Here is a 20,147-nt window from a genome sequence, read left to right on the forward strand (position 1 = left end):
TGGTTTGTTTCTTTTGTAGTCTGGTGCATTGATGAACATATGAGCGACCATTACAGTTCATGAAATTAGAGGAATTTTTAAAATGCTTAAATGTGTTTGTGAGAAAAAACTATGCAATACTGTATGTTTAAAGAATCAGGAGAATCAAGAATCAAGAATTCTTTATTGTCATTATGCTTGCACATAATGAAATTTTGTTGGTAGCGTTCGGCTTTGAAGAAGGCACAATACTTTCAAATACACAAACAGAAATACAAAAACCAACTATAAACACACAATAGATATGTGCAAAAGAATAATAAAATAGAACAAAATAAGATTAAAATGATATGTACAATATAAAATAAAATAATATGTGAGATGGAGGAATGTAAGAAAGTGCAGCACAGTGCAAGTTCCAGTCTTTCTTTAAGGCCTGATGAGTGAGTGTGTGTGAGGCTGCAGGGGTCCAGTAGTCTGTGTGTGTGTATGTGTGTGTGTGTGTGTCTGCAAGGGGGGAGTGGTGTGTGTGTGTGAAAAACAGTAGGATATTATAATGTAATATTTGTCAGACGTAGATAACATCCTACATTAGCTCCATGTGAAATCCAGAATAGAATTAAAAATCCTGCTCCTCACCCAAAAAACCCTTAATAGTCAGGTACCATTTTATCTGAAAGAGCTTTTAGTTCCCCACTATCCCACTGGAACACAGTCCTCCCAGACTGAAGGCTTACTGGTGATTTCTAGAGTTTCCAAGTGTAGCATGGGAGGCAGAGCCTTCAGCTATCAGGCTCCTCTACTGTGGAACCTTCTTCCAGTTTGGGTCAGGGAGGCAGAAACGCCCTCTGCACTTTTAATAGTAGACTTTTTTTCTGTTTAACAAAGCTCATAATTAGGGCTGACTCCGTCTTGTCTGAAGCATCCCCTAGTTATGGTGCTACAGGCCCAGGCTGCCAGGGGAATTCCAATGATGCACTGAGCTCCTCTCTCTTTCTCTATCTGTACGTATTCATGTCCCATGAATACATGTCACTTATGTGTCTTTCCTCTTTTTCTTCATGCGGGTCTTTCTCCCTCTGCAGCTATAGAGTCTGATCTGTGATGACCTGTCTCCTGCTGCTATGATGCTGCTCAACACCTGCTGTTTTATTCAAAATTATTAGTCGCTATTATTATTATTTTATTATTATCATTCTAACTGTCATTATTTGCTATTATTGTTGCTGTTATTTTTATTGTCTATTAATATGCCTTATGCTTTGTTCTGCTTCCTGTTTATAACAGAAGGCCTGCATTACAAACCTAACATATGGGTTTTATATGTGTTACATATGTGTTACAAATCTATATATGGATTTTGAAAGACATTTACATTTACAATCACCATGCTCCATCAGCTCATGCTCAGTAGCACCATGGGAAATGTACGATCCAAGCATTTTTTTGACTTTAACCAATACTGGGAACCAAAGGTCAGGATATCTCAGCCTCTGCTGCTTCAGTTTTGACCACTGTTTTTAAAATCTGACTCTTGTCAGTCCCTGAACCTTATGAAATTATAATAATAAATTGCTTATGTGCTCCTTTAATATCAAGTAAATCAGCTGTGTTGACATTTAATATATAACAGCACAGTTATTGCAAGACAAGGGAAATCTAATATCAAACCTTATCAAGTATTAGAGGTATCACGGTATGACAGATTGAACTGTCAGCACTTTACTGACTGTCCTGTCCTGACCTGTGTTCTGCTCTTTCTTTGTATCTTCACCCTCTGGCCAAGCAGTTCTTGAAGGCATCATCAATCACTAAAATCTCACTTCACTACAGGGGGTCTGAATTTACTGTATAAACACTCTCTTCACATAATACAAAGAGGACATTAAACAGCCTCCTGGAACAGAGAGATCAGAGATCAAACCCATAAAAGATAACATAATAATTGCCTGTTTTATTGTATTTAAGATTAGCTCATATCAATCTGGAGTTTATTGTATTGGCCCTGTACAGGGTTGACAGTTTACTGCCATCATTACGTTTGCAGGCCAGAACACCTGACAACATGTCAGGCTTAAGAGTGACAGCCAGGACACATGTGAAATGTTTGTTACTCATTAAACACAATAATCCTGATCAAAGTTCCTCTGCAGCTGCTGTCTTCATGGGCATGTTGACAGTGGCATCAGGGAAACGCGCTGCTCTTCGGACAACAACATGGGCTCTGGAGACAGTTTGAGAAAGACTGCTGTGCTGATCGGAATCTTTGCAGTTGTGACGGTAGAGAATTTTCTAAATTCACCAATACTTAAAAACAGAAATTGAAAAATTGTCTCTGTGAACAGTTTAAAATACGTATCTCTTCTTGCGTGCCAGGTGCAAGGTGTTCCGACATTTATTGGTTGGTAACTTCTAACTTTACGAATCACATACACATAACACAAGCTCTTTGTCTTATAGACTCTGACAAACTAAATGCTCTACAGGTGATAATGCAGATGCAGGCGAACTGAGGGATGACATACCTGAGATCAACCGAGGTATACTTTTAAAGCCTGTCTGTGATCATGCGTTTTATTGTCTGATATTCATATGTGTATTCAGAATTTCTGATTTTCTGCATTTTTAGGGTTAAAACACCTTTTTGAGGGAGACATTGCTGGTAATGTAAGTATACAGTCTGTGTAGAGACTATGTCTGTTAAGAACATAGAAGTATATAGTCTTACAGTTTTCAATGTGCCTTGCAGCCAAGCAGAAATGCAATCCTTGATGAAACAAGAAGATGGAAGTTTCCCATCCCCTATATCTTAACTGATTCTTTAGGTACGCTGTGCACAACAGAATACATTTCTATCATGATATAATTTGATGAATAGTTAAAACATGCTGATTGCAAAATTTATTTCTGTTACTTTAGAACTGAATGCTAAAGGTGTGATCCTCCAGGCTTTTGAGGAATACCGTTTGAGATCCTGTGTGGACTTCAAACCATACGAAGGAGAGACCAGCTACATCTCTTTCACCAAGCTGTCTGGGTGAGCTGCAGTATGCTAGATTGTTTCAGAAATCTCAGCTGTTGCACAACTTTATGGGCCATGCTGTCAAGTCATTTAAAGCAAAGAATTAGGAACCAAAGATTAGGAACTGCTGATGTCATAAAAATGGCATTTAAAGCTCATTATACAGTGCTTTAAGTTTATTGTTGAATTTTCCATTTTATCAATCCAGATGCTGGTCATATGTAGGAGATGATAGAAAAGGCCAGAATGTGTCCATTGGGGCCAGGTGTGACACTAAGGCCATTGTGGAACATGAGCTCCTCCACGCTCTGGGCTTTTACCACGAACAGTCTCGCTCAGACAGAGATGACTATGTTAAGATCTGGTGGGACCAGATTGAAGAAGGTGGGTTATTTCATTGTTTTATTCAGGAACCTCACCCACCTACAAAAATATTTTTTGAGTATGGAAAAAAGATTTTCATGGGACTGAAATTATTGTTGACCAAGACATGTGGTCCACTCATGCCCATTTCCCACCACCAACGGAATGAGTTCTGTTTCTGTTTGGATAAAAATAAACTGGTTCAGAACCTGAAAAGTTGAATCACAGCTGGAACCAAAAAATAGCAGGCTTTCAAGTGTGAAGCATGATGACATTAGTGGGCGTATCATATTCTACAGTTTGGAATGAATTCCATTCTGCATTGTGCAATGTCCTCTGATGATAATGCACCCTTGATTACAATGGTTCCCCTCAAAACTCATGGAAACACAGGCTAGTTCGCTAAATGACCTTGAGGTTCAAAGAATCCAGAATGGAACAGTTTCAAGAACCAGAGCTCATTTGGTGGAGAGTTATCAGTAGCTTGTTCTGGCATAAAACATGAATTTTGACAGTATGGTGTTGTATCAAATCAAGCATTGCACGGAATGGAAATGAAAATCACATGTGACCACGATTGCTGCCCGCCAAAATATCAGCTGACTGACTTGCTTCGTAGCCAAGAGTCCACTTGTTCCACACTCATCTTTTTGACCATACTATCCTGGTAGTTAAAGTGCACTGCGTGTTTCCATACTTGTCGGAGTGAACAAACTTATGCACTCAAAATAGCAGGTGTGAGTATGGCAATAGGCAAATTAAGACACAGCTCAAGAGTCGGCAGCTATGCTAGCAGCTCTGCTAAATGCTGACATTAGCATTTAGCAGAGCTGAAAATGCTGCTAGTTGGTTTTGTGTGTCAGTATACTAATTGATTTTGTGTCAGTATACTAACATTTGCTAGTTAGCACTAAACACAAAATTGAGTCTGACGGGAATGTCATTAATTAAGCTGTTCAGTGACAATGTGACTCTCTCCTCACAGGAATGGAGCACAATTTCAATAAATACGAGGATGACTTCATCACTGATCTGAACACACCATATGATTATGAGTCTGTAATGCACTACAGGCCACTGTCTTTCAACAAGAATGAAAGCATACCCACAATCACCACCACCATACCAAACTTTAATGAGGTCATTGGCCAGCGGCTGGACTTCAGTGCTGTTGACATTACCAGGCTCAACCGCATGTATGACTGTGGTGAGTGTCTCCTCTTGTGCCTAAAGGAAAGAAAAGCATCTGATTCATGTCTTGTTTCTGGGCAGAGATTGTTAAAAATCTGTACATCCTTGTTTAACAAGTAAAGTCACAACACGGTGACATGGTGACCATGGACAAGTACAGTCTTATTTTTTACAGACAGGTATTAATCTTAGCTTTGTAGGTTGACTGTTAATAACTGTCCTATTGCAGCCACAACACACACTCTCCTGGATCAGTGCTCATTTGAGCTGATCAACATTTGTGGAATGATCCAGAATGAGGATGACAATGCAGACTGGGTACAGACGTTGAGCAGTCCAGCTGATACTGACCACACCCTGGCAGGGCGCTGCAGAGGTATTGAGCAAATTGCCTATAGGTCATAAACTAAGGTATATCAAGCATAAATCTAAATTTAATCCTGAAAGAAAACATCTTATGATCAAGAAGTGTCACACACTCCAGCTCCACATGAAGGTCATTAGACTTGTATTTACTTAATGTTATAGCTGTGGCACTCAAAGTTGTGCTCACATATATCCTGTTGTCTTTAATTTAACTGAGATTTGTCCAGAACTCGATTCGTTTTGTCATCATGTGTTACTGAGTGCAAATTCATGGGCAAAAATTTCAATTTTATGCATTTACAATTATATCTGCAACACAACAGAGTGTGCCCAAAGTGAATGAGTCTGAATACTTTCTACAGCCACATGACACACTTACATTAGATCAGTGGCGGGCTGTGCATTTCACACCTCAGCCTTCACTGATGTCCTACCTCTACCCCACCTCTTAATAGGCTACCTTAATATCATAACGTCACAGCTATAGAAACCATCAACAATATACAGAAATGCATTTTACCAGAGCTTTACATCACAGACAGACATGTTTTGTTGTTTCTGTTCTGATCACCACTTCTCGTTTTAGATTCTGGCTACTTCATGAAGTTTGACACATCTCCCGGTGCAGTTGGCAGCAGCGCCTTGCTGGAGTCACGTATCCTCTACCCCAACAGAGACGAACAGTGCCTGCAGTTCTTCTACAAGATGACTGGAGCAGCTGGGGACAAACTGGTGATATGGGTCAGGACTGATGATGGGACAGGGACTGTACGCAGTGTCAGGAAAATCTACACCATCACTGGTATCTTGTTATTCATGTGCCCAACTCCTGTGAATGGGTTTATTGTATGATTGTAAGACCCATTTAAAAACAAACTGCAGTACTGAATAGGTAAGTAAATCATCTGCTTTACATCTCTCAGGTGATGGAGATGACGCCTGGAAAATAGCTCACGTGAAACTCAAGGTGACAAAGAAGTTCCGCTATTTCTTCCAAGGCATCAGAGGATCATCCAGCTCCTCGGGCGCTATCTTAATTGATGACATCACTCTTACAGAGACCAGTTGCCCCAGTGCTGTCTGGCAAATCCACAATTTCACTGGCCTCCTCACCACTACTCCCATTGGCGGACTGGTTAGAAGCAGGTGCTTCTATAACTCGGAGGGCTACTCATTCGGTATTAGTGTCTACCCAAATGGAAGAGACCCTGCATACCCAGACTATGTTGGCATGAGCTTGCACCTCTGCAGTGGGGAAAACGATGCAGTGATGCAGTGGCCAGTTGCAAACAGGCAGGCGACCATTGTTGCCATGGATCAGGACCCTGATGTTAAACTGAGGATGTCCTCTACAAGAAGCTTCACCACAGGTAAGGCGGTCGTTGCAGGAAATCAAAGAAGCAGGACATTTACTAGGAAGATGAAAAGGCTGGTTCACCTAAATTACAAAACCACTTACTGTTAATGATATATGTACAGATAGTGTGAAGTTTTTTTGCACATTTTGAGATTTCTGCTTCATCCCAATACAACAGGATGAAGTGGGTGAATGGAAGTTAACAGCATTGAAAACTTTATTTAAGATATTCAGCACCATTTCATTCCAGATACAGTGTCCTGCTTACTCTGGATAATTCACAGAGCACACTGTAAAATGTTTTCACAATTAAAGTCTCTAGCATTCAACCGAAAGTTGACAATGCATGCTTTTAACAAAATGTGCCACATCGACATCTTATTTGACATGCTTTCAATAAATGTTAAATTAGTTAGACCTAGCAGTCTCCATCAAGTTAAGTAGGTTCTAAGTCTGTCCCTCCTGCCACTGACAATAATAGATTAAACCTGTTCAGTTTTAACAATCCATGTCTACAGTATCTCACCCTTACATCTTTTCTCAAGCAAAAGTGAAATCAAGTAACACAGTGCTTTTTCCTTGTGGCTTGTGTCGTCATATCTGTTGTAGTAAAATGAGAAATTTGATAATTCTTCTTTCCCCTTCTTCGCCTTCTTTCCCACTCAGACACTAATGCACGCTGGAACAAGCCAACAGCTACTTCAGGGGCAGTGTGGGATATCAGCTGCCAGTGCTACCGCAGTCAGGACTATGGCTGGAGCACATTCATCTCTCACAAACACCTGCACAGAAGGAGCTTCCTGAAAGACAGTGATCTAATCATTACTGCCGACTTCAATGGTGAGAGTTGGAAATACCAGCTCTTTTACCTGCCTATGCTAGGCTATTTCTGTATAGCAGACACAGAAACAGATGGGAAATGAAATTAATTTCCTACATTTGTTGAACTTTCACAAATTCCACAAATTCTCCCACCAAATACCAGTGCACTTCACACTGCTCAAAAATTAGCTCATTTTTATTTAACATCCTATTGACCCGTTGTTTTGTCAGATTTGACCCACCTGATCAAGACTGAGGTGCCTGTCAAACCAGCTGCACCAATGAATGACAACACAGATGAGAAGTCACTCAGTGAGGTGGAGGAGAGACAGGAGGCTCCGAAACACAGAGAGCCACGTGCTGCCAACCCCTGTCATCCCAACCCTTGTTTTAATGGAGGCGTGTGTGTGGAGAATGAAGGGAAAGCCTCATGCAGGTGTGTGATTTATGTTTTTTAAGGGTGGCTTTTTTGAAAACTCTGGACATTTCTTGTTGTCACTTGGAAATTTTTGAAAGTGCACTTACATCAGGCCTGTGCTTGTGTGTACTCATTTTTGGAAATACATTTATTCACTTTCTTGCTTGGAGTTAAATGCGCCAAACCAGGCCTTACCTGTACTGCATCAACACAATCTTTCTCCTGGAATAATGTTAAACTAAGCTAATTGTTCATTGCCTTAGCTTTGTACTTGTGTTGTATCAGTCCACTTATCTAATGAATTGAAAATAAAACAAGTCAATGCTTTTCACAAAATGTCAAACTACCTCTCTAAACTCACAAGGCAAGATTTAATGTAAACCAGTCTACCTAATCACTCCTGCCAGCCATGTGGACAAAACAATGAAAAGTTTGGGATGTGTATCCGTGTGAAACCTACAGTTTCACTGATTACAGATTATCAAGAATTTGATAATAATTTTTCATAATAAAAGCAAATGTGTCTGTCTGCTGCTTTTCAGGTGTGTGACAAGCCAGATCACCTACTACACTGGTAAAAGATGTGAGGAACTGAACATGGACGGAGGCATTCTGGGAGCTCTGATTGGTGGTGCAGCTGGGGTGGTAGTTCTGACACTGGCCATCTTCACCATCATCAGGAGGGCTCAGTGAAACCTATTTTAGAGGACTAATGTGTCCTCTGCCTTCATTTAGCAGCAAAATCACAACAAAAATACTGCCAATACTGATTTTTTTTTTTCTTTAGACAGAGCCTAGAGCAAAGACTTTCAAAATCTAAACCTCCCCCCAAAACACAAATTAATATAAGGTTCACTTTTAAAATTGGTACATTCATTGTGTGGTAGTAACAGTGGTAAGTTAAAGGATAACTGACTGATGGAGACAAAACCCTTGCAATCATTCCACTGCTGAGCAAGAACAGTGTACCCAGAAACAGATACTAGAATCTAGAGAGTGTTTTTTTTTCACTGATAGGTTCAGATTGTTATTAGAAGTGTCAATATTGTGGAAAGGGTTCCTTTCCAGACCTTTTTGTTAAACCAGAAACAGCCTGTCAGTGGCAAAAACAAGCCCCCTGGTGGACATACTTTCTGCATGTGTTGCACTCGTTTGATAACATTGCAGTGCTTTTTTGTGGTTGCTGTGTACATCATTCTTACACCATAGTGGACCATTTGCAGATTTATGTTCCAATCAATCATTTACATTGGGAAAATAAAAAGTTTAAAAAAGTTTAAAATCCCACTGCTTTTATAGACTATAGAGGAAACTACAGCTGTCAAACTTTAGTGCCCCAAACTAACAACCTTATGCAAGAGGATAACATCAGTAGTTCTGTATCCTCGGTGTGGATTATTTGTATCATAAAAATAATCATATATAGTCTGCTAAATTAATTCTGTTGTGAACAGTGTATGTTTGGGTGGAAATATCTAAATAATGCATGGTATGAACAACAATTAAATATGTTATATTTTTTTGTCTTTATTTGCTAACATATTTTAAGATACATATAGTAGGTATACACACATAGTATACAGGTTATGGTTCATGTCAAATAGCATACATTTACAGACTTTCCTTTTAAATAAAACTGTCAAACCAAGCCAGACACATTAAAATATATCTATTTTGTTCTATATACACTCAGCACTTAAAATCTGTTTGTACAGAATACACACCATGTAAAAACATCAGTGTTCTATTAATATAAGATTTAGTTAATAACAGAGTGGTGCCAGAAAAAGTCCTGGAAATCTGTTGAGCTTAGTTAGCATTTTAGCACTTGTGGTTCCCTTGTCCCAAAATCAATGGGTTTTTTTAAATGGGTTTTTGGTTAGATGTCTGAAATAAGGTCTATGGTTACGCAAGCTCAAGACATTTCCACATTTTATTCTATGACATACAATGCATCAGAAAATACCTCACTTGTGATTTTGTTGAAGCTTTTACACCTCTTAAAAAAGGTGGTTGCTAACAGGTGGCTAAATGAGACGACAGAGGTTGCTGACATCATAAAACCGCACACAAAACCAGTCTACTCACCTGTTCACACACACAGGTGAACACAGCCTTGATGTGTCTATATTCACTCTCTTTCAAACTATTACTAACTTTCTAAGAAGAAGGTCTTTTGTAGAAGAGGTCAGTGCACTAAATTAAATTACATGCTGAAATTATGCAACGGTGCTGTAGTTTTTTTTGTAGTTTATAACAGTAGCCCTTTACTTCTGGTTGTTGTATTTAGGCTTCACAAATTGTTAAAGTGGTGTTCATTTGTGAAGATTATCTTGCTGAACAAAACATCTAAATATCAAAATTTTTTTTGATCATGGAGTTAATTTTCTGTGAAAATCCAAAAGTCACTGGAAAAATCCCATTGGCGTTTTGCCAGGGCAACCAGTGTGATGCTAACTTCAGGGTTTGCCAGCAAAAATATGTCACCTGTACACCACTCCATCAACCTGGTTTTACGACAACCATCTATATCTTTGTAACTGTCTATGAACTATAATCTAACACAAAGCAAACTCTTAAGACATGTTCGTCGTAGGGCCACAACTGGAGCTGCATACGTGCATAGATGAGTGGCTGTTTCTGTGCATAATCTGAAATGTAGACATGGCACATTATTAGAAGATTTATAGACTGGATTCACAAACTTACAAAATATACTTCTTTTGCTTGCATGAGGTGTAAAACTGATTTATTGCTATTTAACCTGACAGACACATTTCACATAACTTAGCTTAGCCTGACAGGTGGCTGGTTGCTGTGGTTACTACAACAGTGTTTGCTACTTCTGGAGCCAGCAGTCCCTCCCATTTTACATCTCCATCACAATTAAATTTAGTAACTGTAAATTGTAAATTTAGTGTAAGTAGTAAATTTAGTAACATCCTACTGATGAACTGATTGTAATAGGTGTGGTGATCTATTAACTTTCAATATAGAGCCATCATCAGATCAAATTTCAAACTTATCCAATACATCATGATGAAATACCTGAAAAATATTTACATTCCCAAGCAGAACCAACTTTACAGGCTAAATGCATCTACAGGTCTAAAATGTAATGTTTATTGGAATTTTATGTCACTGAAGATGTAGCTAATGCAACATAATATGTTGTTGCATGTCTCTTATGTCTCTTATTAAGAGACTATTAATGACAATGTAAGACTGACCTCAACTTTCATTTGTCTTTTGTGTATGTGGTTGAAGTCAAATTCTTCATGCTGTCGCTTTTTCCCTTTGATTTTGCCTGAGGGTGGAAGCAAACAGTTATGATGCACATTTCCATCATTTTGTGGTGTAAGTCTGAATGGTAAGTTACTGGTAAACTTACCATTATGGAGCTTTAACATTTCTTCTCGTACCTGTTAATAATAACACAGATAGACTGGTTTAGAAATTGGACAGATGGTAAATCCCAAACGATTTTTGTCAGCATTATTTGAATCCTAGTATATTTTTGTTGGGCCCCCTGGCATTAAACCTATATCTCCCAAGGCAAAGGAATTCTAGGAAGAACTTCAACAAAATTTAGTGTGTTCTGCTTAATTCAGTAATTTGAGCTCTTTCAAAGTGTTTTTCTGCTTATGAATACTGGACATTTGAGAGATTTTTATTAAATCAATGAACACATTAACCATGATAGAATATGATAGATATCTGCTCATTGGTAAAATGACAAGCCTACCTTCTGCTCTGCAAGACACCCTGTTATCAAAACAAAAAAGCCCTGCAAGAGAAGAAATAAGTGTAACAGACTTCAAACTACTTTTATGCTACATTTTTTATATTATCATTTGAAAACATTACCCACAGTGCAGCTCTAACTGCTGACGAACTGGTTGGAGATTCTTGTCTGTTATGTGTTATATATAGCCTAAAGCTGGTTGCCTCAAACAGAGATGAGGAGTATTTTAATGAGGTCTGGTAAGTTCACTTCGGTTCAACTTCACTCCCGCAAATATTTTATTAATTTTCAATTTTTTTTTTATTTTATTTATTTTTTTTACATATGCAGTATTACTCCCACAAAGTACGTAGGGTGAAGTCAATCACTGGTTATCTTTCATAAAAAGAATCAAATAAGCTACATGGAGTGAAGTATACAGATTAAATATATGTTGAATTGGGAAAAAAGCATACTGGTACCAGACTGGGAATCTGTAGCTGGAGATACCTGACTTGAGGAATAGGTATCGGGATAGAAAAGTTGGATCTGTGCATTGCCGATACCAACATTACGTTTGGTGTGGAGATTGCTTTCAGATTACCTGGAAGGAATTGAGGATGGTGAAACTGTAGGAAGCAACCTGAAACATGGGATGTTCAGGGCCTATTAGGAGTTGAAAGAAGCCGATGATCCATGTTACTCCGAAGACAGGTGTCAAAAAGACCACCACTTTAATGATGCTTTTGGCTGTCTCTTTGTCATCTGCTTTGCTGCCATCAGGGACTGTGGACTTCACCAGAGTAAGAATGACAACCACCATGGAAAAGAGATTTGTCAAAACAACAGTTCCCACAGGGAGAAGGAAAGCATGAATAGAGCCCTCCAAGAGTTTTTTGTAATGTAGCCAACACGTTGCCTTCTCATAGTAGGGCTCGTTGGTGTATTTGCAATACACATAGCTAGATCCCACTATTAGAATTGGGCAAACATAGCCTACAATGCTGGAGAGGAACATGAAGACTCTTTTCCTTAGTGGGCTGAAGACAAAGATGAGCTGGTGGACAAGCATGACACTCAGGCACAGCATCCAGCTGAACATGGCCAAAAAAAACAGGTGTTTGCATATGGTCAAAACTAGGCACCAGGTGTCAGAGAGTTTCTCAGGTGAGCTGGAAGCCAAAAAACTGCAGTCAGCGAGCAATAGGAATGTGGCAATGTTCACCATTGCTGTGTGACGAAAATGTGAAAGGTTGGTCTTGACCACAGCTGACCACACTAGCGATTCAATGATGAGGAAGATCAGCAACGAGCAGATGGACACACCCAGCCCCACATTGGTAATAATATCTAGGATGGGATCAGGTATATTACCCTTGGACATGAGGACAGAGAATGCAGTCAGGTGGTTGCACTCACAGAATGTGTGGTTAATATCACTATCTTTGACAGTGCACCCTGCATCTGACCAATCCCTTTCTGTGGTGTTCCAGAAGACACAGTAAGGTATAGTCAGCTTTGAGTGATTGTTGGGGAAGTCCAGTGTAATTTCCAGAGATGAATCATTGTTGTCCTCCAGTGTAGCTGATATTAAGAGGTTGGTAGGTACAGTGTTATGGAAGTTGTTTCTTAATTTATCCATTAGATTTTTCACTGCAATAGTTTTTATTATTCCGTTGGTTGAGTTTAGGTTCACGCTGATGTCAAACACAGACACATTACAATCACTACCTGAGCAGAATTTGAGGTCTAAGTTTTGACTGTTGAATCCTCTGGACTTGTTCACTTTGATATTCTTTACCAGACCCTCCACAGACTGAAGGTAATCTGATGACATGTTCTGAACAGAAGATGAGTTGATTCCATCCCAAGTCTTGTTCAACATATTGCTTGCTGCATCAATAAGATTCTGAAACAGAAAAAAATCAGTGCAAAGGCACATTTTTCTTATATATTCTTATATCAGTTTCAATATCCCAAGCAAGGTTTTGCTCAAAGCAGCCCAAATTCAGAACCAATTGTCAGACCAATGCCTAATAATAAGAAAAAATCTTAATTGGACCTAGGCCAGCTCAGCAGTAGCTGGAGCAGATTTACATCCATAAATCCCCAAAGCATACAGGGCCAACACACAACCATGAGTTGAACCAGTTGGCTGCCTGTGAAACTACCATTGGATTTTCTCAGCACATTGAAAATCAATATATGATAATTATGTACAATTTTAGAGATTTACAAGAAGTTCACCTGTGTTAATTTCTTAGGCATTTAAAACACAACCAGTGAAAGTCAAACTGCACATTTATAAAAGAAATTCTGAGTACAAGGTCTAACTTGTTTCCAAAGCTTTCAACCACAAATTGTTGTTGTGTCTGTTGGCCCTGGAGTGACACTGGCCAAGGAGTTATTTTCTGTGTAGGAGGGTCCCGGCAATTGACTACAACTTTTCTGTTGTTAATGGTGGTTTAATCTAAATTAAGATTCTGGGCTGTATGAGTGCTTCCCAAAGTGGCTCTGTTGCATCCTGGGTTGCCAATAGGCAAAAGGTGTCATATATTTCTAATAATGTTTAAAGAGGCTCTGAGTGGGCCAAAAGAACTAAAATTAGGGAATCATTAGGAAAACATCTTCTGGAGACTACACAACAGTGCAGCTCTGAGAGAAAGGCTTCAGAGATTACACAGCTATGCAGCCCTGTATCAGGCCCTGTCCTTGATGAGGCGATGTGCCCTGTGAGCTTACTGACTGTGGAAAAGCACTAAGTATATGGTATTTCATAAGGCACAATTGTAGAAGTACAACACAAATGGTCAACATTATCAATAAATCACAATTTTCATGAATCATACGAGAATTTCCAAAACACTATGAAAACTCAAGGGAATCATTGAGAAAAACACTACGGTTTTCATACCCCCATCAGCCTTCGCATAAACACAGGAGTCTAGGAATGGCAGCTTAGCATCCCCCTCCTAATCACACATGAACTTGAATCTCTGAACTGTATACATCTGCCTGTAATCACATGACTGAAACTGCATGCTGAGGTCATGTAACAGCTAATGTAGCTCCCTAACAAGCATGCAACTCCATCTGCTGAGGAGTTGTGGTTAAAAGCTTTGGAAACAACAAGAATTCTAGGTAGGAATTTGTGATGAAAATATTTTTTGCCTGAAACTCCACGTGTAATACGGTTAAAGTAATAATAATCATCATTGACTTACAGGAAAGACCCCCTCTTGCAAGACAACATGAGTTGTTGCACTGGCCATCACATTTAGAATGATGATGGAAGCAGAGATGTCAGCCATAGTGTCATCGGAACCAGAATCAGCCAGTGAGCTATTCTTAAGGCCTTCAAATATATCCATGGCCACTGCCTGGGTAGCCCCTAGTCCCTTCTTGAAGTTCTAGAGACAAAAAACACAATATGTCCATGTAACGGTGTACACAAATTACATCCCCACAAAAAAGGCTGATGGGGCAAAAACAGTTCTAACCTTGAAATTAAAAGGTTCCATATTTGTCTGAGTAGTTTTGAGACACTCAGTTTTTACTACAATTAAGTATTCTGAAGGCATCATTTTAAAGTCCATATGGTATTTTAAATGGTATTTTCAGGTGGGCAAAGAGAACCTTTGCACAATGTAATGATTTTGTTTGAAAAGGTAGACATTTTAATCTTTTAGCTATTTGAAAGTTTTAATACACAAAATCCATGTTAATACCAAAGAGAGTTATGATGTACTATAAACAAGCTTTAGATTCTTGACTTAGCCCTTCTGGATACTCCATAATCTAGATGACTGGTCTCTTTTCTGCTTGCTAAAGTCTGAGATTGTTCCTCTTGTGCACATTCTAGACAGTGATTCCAAAAGTGACAGAGCTTTGTGAGACCAAGTTAGAGAATGACTTTGTGGACCTTCTGTCTCCAAATAGCGTATAGATTGTATAAATGTCAAAATAGCTTGCACAGAATGATAATAACTTCAAATATTGCCATGTAAATAATCCACACCGTGCAATGAGCTATAATGCCACACTCACGTCTGCTGCATCCACAACTTTGTTCAACTCTTCGTTGACACAGTAGGAGAACGCTGGCTGCCAGGTAGAACCATCACAAGTGCGAGACTTGTAGCCAACCCTGCCCTCAGCACATGTTCGATTAATAGCTGTATCCCAAGCAGGAGTCTTAGGCCAGATCTCTCCATTTACTACTTCCTCACTGCAAAATTGGTCACCCACTTGAAGAAAAATGTAGTGAATCATTAGATGATGCAAGAGAGGCCAATGCAATTATAAGCAGTAAGTAATCTAATAAAGTATTTTGCCAAAGTAAGAATATCATATTATACTAGAGAATAAAAAAAAAAAGGATTTACGACAGAATCACGTACCATAAATTACTGGGACATCCACTGTTGCATTTTTCTGTTGTTTTTTTGAGTTTGTAAAAGAAACAGTAATTTGCTGTGCACTGGGCACTTTTTTGCACGAGATATAAGTTTCACCAGAGAAGATCAGTTTATTTTCATAAGCTGTAAAGAGAGATGGATATTAGTTTCAGGGTTAGGTTTATGGATGTGGATTTTACGTGCATTTTACCATAACATTGTCAATTTAAATTTGTTAAAGTTGTGTTTTTTGTGATGCAGCTAACAGAATGAAAGAAAGAAGATAAATAGAAATTAGAGATACTGTAGTCTTACATGTGGTGGGTTTCTCTGTTAAAGGATTCCCCAAGGGGCCTTTCCACCGAAGCTCATACTTCTCAGTGCTGTTTGGGATGGTAGCACTGACATTAATAGGAACGTTTACAGGGCTCGTTGTACAGTCGGCAGTGAGAGGATTGATTTTCATGTTGATAAAATCAGGCAGGATTGCCACACTCAGTTCTGTCTTGGCTGTGTGCCTGACTGACCCACTAGTGAATCCACACTCATACACACCTGCAGGAAACATGTAGGTGAATTCACAACAGAAGATATCTCAGGGCACTTTTCATATAGCACAGATTTAGACCATTTAGACTCATCGGTTAACATTATAGGAATGAGGAGGGTCTAGCTACCATTTTATTTTTCATGGGTCTAGTCATAGTGATAGAAAATCAAGTCTGTCAAAACACACAGCAATGAGTAGTCCTTTTCTAACCATACACAGACATGATCTTTGACCAGTGAAACTACCAGAGTAACACAGTCTTTTACAGAGAGTGTTGAATTATTGTATTGTAACCTTAATGTTTAATGACTTCCACTGCCACAGAGGAAATAAATTCATGATGACTGAAAATAAGTCCATAGCATCTCACAATGGGAGTGTGACAAGAGTCATTTAGGTTTTACATATTAACTGTATTTCATGTTTCATTTTTGCAGGAGAAAAGGCTTCAGTGAAGAGGACTCTCTTTTCCTTAGCACAGAGTCAAAACAAACACAGGAGGTAGTTGAACTAAAATTACATTTAATTTCAGTTCAACTTCAATTTAACAAAAATTATCATTGTGAAATCTTTGTACTTGCCTGCCCAGATGCCTGTCACGTTGTTGAGTCTGACTGCGACACAAGACTTGTAGTCCTGGTGTGCTGCAGTTGTGGTCCAGTTGCACCACGGTGCCATCGTTGAGCTCAAAGCGCTCATGTGGCCTGCTCATGTTCCAGCCGGCGCTGCCTGTTTCCTCATCAAATGTGCATTTCAGTAGTGGTGTGGAGTCATAGCACACTGTAGTCCCTGGGGACTCGATGGTGACCATTCCTGTGTGAGGAGGACAATATGAATACACAGCAATACAGTAATTACTATAAGGCAAAGAGATGGACTGTATAACCTTTTAAGTCCACTAGTTTGTGAATTCCTACATTCATCCTTTTGTCCAAGACTTTGGTCTAAAGAAGATACCCTGGAGCCTTTTGGCAAGATCACCAAAGCATACTCATGTTTCCCAGTGAATGATGGAAATGATTTTGGTGACCATTTCAGTCAATGGCAACTCATCCTCAAGACTAAAGGATTGATTTTCAAGAATTCTACTGTGGATATGCATGGTTGGCACAGGATAAATACTGACCATCTCTGACCTTTCCCATTGCTTCTGCAGTACTGCTACTGCATAAATAGGCCTAAACTGCCAGGGGATTTCCCATAATGCACTGAGCTCCTGTCTCTTTCTCAATCTCTAACTTACTTACTTGTACTTACAGCAAAGTGTAAAGGTAACTTATAAGAGAAACTCTCAAGTGATCACATGATAGAACAAATATATGATCACGTAAATTCTGGTGTTTATATATGAGGCATGTCAGAGACCTTTTTTCCATTTTCCTGGATTTAAAAATAAAAATAAAAACCAGAAATACTGAGTCCTAATTCTGATGCATTATGGCCATATTATACAGTATAGCCCGAGAGCAAAACATAGATAGTAGTAAACAGCATGTATTACAACAGATTAGAAATAATAACAGTCAGAATGAATGACAATAAACAGTAATACTTTTTTACTGACCTAAAGTGTCGACCCAAACTATAGCTGTGAGAGAGTTTTCCAGGTTGGTGACTACTTCTTGAAGTTTAGAAGTCACAAATTTGACGCTGACAGCTGCCTCAAAGTCAGCCATGTTGATTAGGCTTTAAGATATGGATAGCATCAATGGAGGTAATAGCATAGTTAATAACATAGAAAGTATCCATTTGGTTAATGACATGAATGAGCTGAAGTTGCCCTCCCCAAAAAACAAATAACTAAACACTTCAAATATTAATATAGAAATAAAATGAAACAGTCATTATATCTTTCTTTATATCTGTGACAAGAATCTCTTCATGCAAATTTGATTACTTTGTATTAATTATCCCCGGAGAAACCAATGTATGCATGGTAACTGTGGGTTGTTAGCATAGTGCATACCAGTAGTAGAGTCTCATTGTGTATTTGTGTGACAGGTTAGAAAATCAGATCAGGAACTCCATTACTTTTTGATATTTTACTATACAGTCATATTCTACTATAGAGCCATTAACAGGCTCTTATGTTTCCACTGAACTGATACGTGACTCCTTGATAAGAGTCACACAGTCATAAGATCAGATGACCTCCTTGTCCACATTTTTTTAACAGGATTTTTCAAACATTATCTCTTTTTAAAAACAAAACAAAGGAAAAAATAATTTCTTTGCAAAGTGCAATACCTGTTACCAGTTATGTTCAGGTACTCAAAGCCATTCAGTTCTTTAAAGGCAGTTTCGAGCTTTGAAAAAAAAAGAGTAGTAAATAATTCATATTAGACTTATGTATTACAGAGACATATATATATGTATAAATTTGTCATGAGAGTGAAATGTACCTGGGTAGCATGGCTACTACCCCAGGCTGTTGTGCTTGGAAGTGTGACTGATCCATTGATGTGTACTGTTGATTGCAAAACATTATCATTAGATCATTAGTTTCAGTTCCGTTATCCACAAGTATGTTCATCCATGACCCTTACTCCATTATGCAACACCAATTTAAAACATATAATAAATCATCAACAGGAAATTACTACAAATAGGGAAATAGGGAAAATTGTCATGTATTATGACTGTTACCATGGACTTTGGCAATGCAGAGTGGTGTGATGTGGGACACATTTTGTGTGCAAGTAGTTTCAGTGCAACAGGTGGTAGTACTGTAGCACACTTCATTGCTCCAGATGTACCCAGCAGAGCAATTGCAACTGGTATCATCTCCAACAAGAAGGCACTCTAGAAAGAGAAGCACAATTGTCAGATCCTTAAAACTTGGTTTTAATTAGTATTTTAGTATTTTCATCAATCAAAGTTAAATTCTGAGACAAAAATCCTTAATTATTAGGACTGTGCAGGTGCAGTTTGTTCAGATTTGATTGACAGTTATTTAAAAGAATAAGCAAAAGCACAACACTTTAATAACAGCATTAATAAACTGATTAAACTCTACTTTATATTAGCATCATGAGTTGTATTGTCAGACCCACCCAACTCCCCTCTTTTCACACGTCACTGCCTGAAAAAATAACACAGAAAGAATAAAGTGCTCCAGCACTATACCTGCAACCAGTTCGTTTTGTAGAAGGGACACTGTGAGTTGGCCATTGCTGCTGGTCACTGAGATGTTATTTGTCGAATTCAAAACTGACATGACAGTCTGGGCTTCCAGTGTGACATTACTCTCCACCAGCAGCTCGGCAATGTAGACATCTTGTAGAAGAGGAGATTTTTTCATGGGTTTTCTTATATTTTTAGCCATTATTTATTTATTTATTTATTTTTAGCCACTCAGATTATCAGAAAAATGAATTTAATGCATACAAGAGTACCTTGCCCAAAGTTGTTGAGAGTAACTTTAGCTATAAAAGTGTACAATATATTGAACAATGTGATTTGCAAGGACCACTACTGAAAACACAGGTTAAGGACAAAGGTAATTCAAATAGTCCCATACAGTCTAAGACAGAAAAAATAAGTAAAAGCAACACAAAACAAAGAAAACAACTAAAAAGGTGATCAACCTTAAAGATCCCTGTGGATCACAAGATTGTATTTACATACAGTATGTGCTCATTTGTTTCTAGAATATAGCTAATCTCATACACGCTATGCACATATAATATATAGACTGTACATGGAAGGTTAACATTAACATGCTATGGTTACTCATGACTATGTCATCTAAATTTCACTTCAGTGCATGGCAGGTCTTCCAGTGTAAGGACCTTGCTGGAGGCAATCCCAGGCAACATTGGGCAGGGTACACCCTGGACAGATCGATCGCAGGGCTGACATATAAAGACAAACAACCATTCACATTCCCATGCACACCTACAGGCAATTTAAGAGTTGCCAATTAACTTGCATGTCTTTGGACTGTGGGAGGAAGCCA

General features: G+C 38.7%; 2 protein-coding genes across 2 annotated transcripts; one reads left to right on the forward strand and one right to left on the reverse strand.

The window, feature by feature from the left end:
* The first annotated feature begins 2,093 nt into the window (after nucleotides 1-2,093).
* Nucleotides 2,094-9,044, forward strand: mep1a.2 (meprin A, alpha (PABA peptide hydrolase), tandem duplicate 2). The gene is made up of 14 exons (XM_018694756.2): nucleotides 2,094-2,259; nucleotides 2,356-2,380; nucleotides 2,466-2,519; nucleotides 2,609-2,646; nucleotides 2,729-2,804; nucleotides 2,899-3,016; nucleotides 3,210-3,385; nucleotides 4,350-4,571; nucleotides 4,785-4,931; nucleotides 5,508-5,723; nucleotides 5,845-6,291; nucleotides 6,945-7,118; nucleotides 7,332-7,536; nucleotides 8,061-9,044. Exons 1-14 carry the CDS (start codon nucleotides 2,197-2,199, stop codon nucleotides 8,209-8,211), a joined length of 2,112 nt encoding a protein of 703 aa, XP_018550272.1. The 5' UTR covers nucleotides 2,094-2,196; the 3' UTR covers nucleotides 8,212-9,044.
* adgrf3b (adhesion G protein-coupled receptor F3b) lies at nucleotides 9,021-19,490 on the reverse strand. Its single transcript, XM_051072081.1, is given in 15 exon segments — nucleotides 9,021-10,169; nucleotides 10,749-10,940; nucleotides 11,264-11,305; nucleotides 11,847-13,151; nucleotides 14,467-14,652; nucleotides 15,290-15,489; nucleotides 15,643-15,783; nucleotides 15,955-16,194; nucleotides 16,771-16,846; nucleotides 16,848-17,002; nucleotides 17,754-17,875; nucleotides 18,437-18,495; nucleotides 18,592-18,656; nucleotides 18,836-18,991; nucleotides 19,316-19,490. Coding segments are annotated over 15 exon segments (3,189 nt in total). The 3' UTR covers nucleotides 9,021-10,094.
* Nucleotides 19,491-20,147: the final 657 nt, after the last annotated feature.

This window comes from Lates calcarifer, linkage group LG7_1 (genome assembly GCF_001640805.2).
Source record: "Lates calcarifer isolate ASB-BC8 linkage group LG7_1, TLL_Latcal_v3, whole genome shotgun sequence".
Taxonomy (NCBI): Eukaryota; Metazoa; Chordata; class Actinopteri; family Centropomidae; genus Lates; species Lates calcarifer.

Bases quoted from the DNA above. Each gene is read 5' to 3' on its own strand.
- mep1a.2 (XM_018694756.2), top strand. From the start codon at position 2,197: ATGGGCTCTGGAGACAGTTTGAGAAAGACTGCTGTGCTGATCGGAATC. The intron at 2,260-2,355 runs GTAGAGAATTTT...CTTGCGTGCCAG, and splicing joins GAATCTTTGCAGTTGTGACG to GTGCAAGGTGTTCCGACATT. The intron at 4,572-4,784 runs GTGAGTGTCTCC...GTCCTATTGCAG, and splicing joins CAACCGCATGTATGACTGTG to CCACAACACACACTCTCCTG.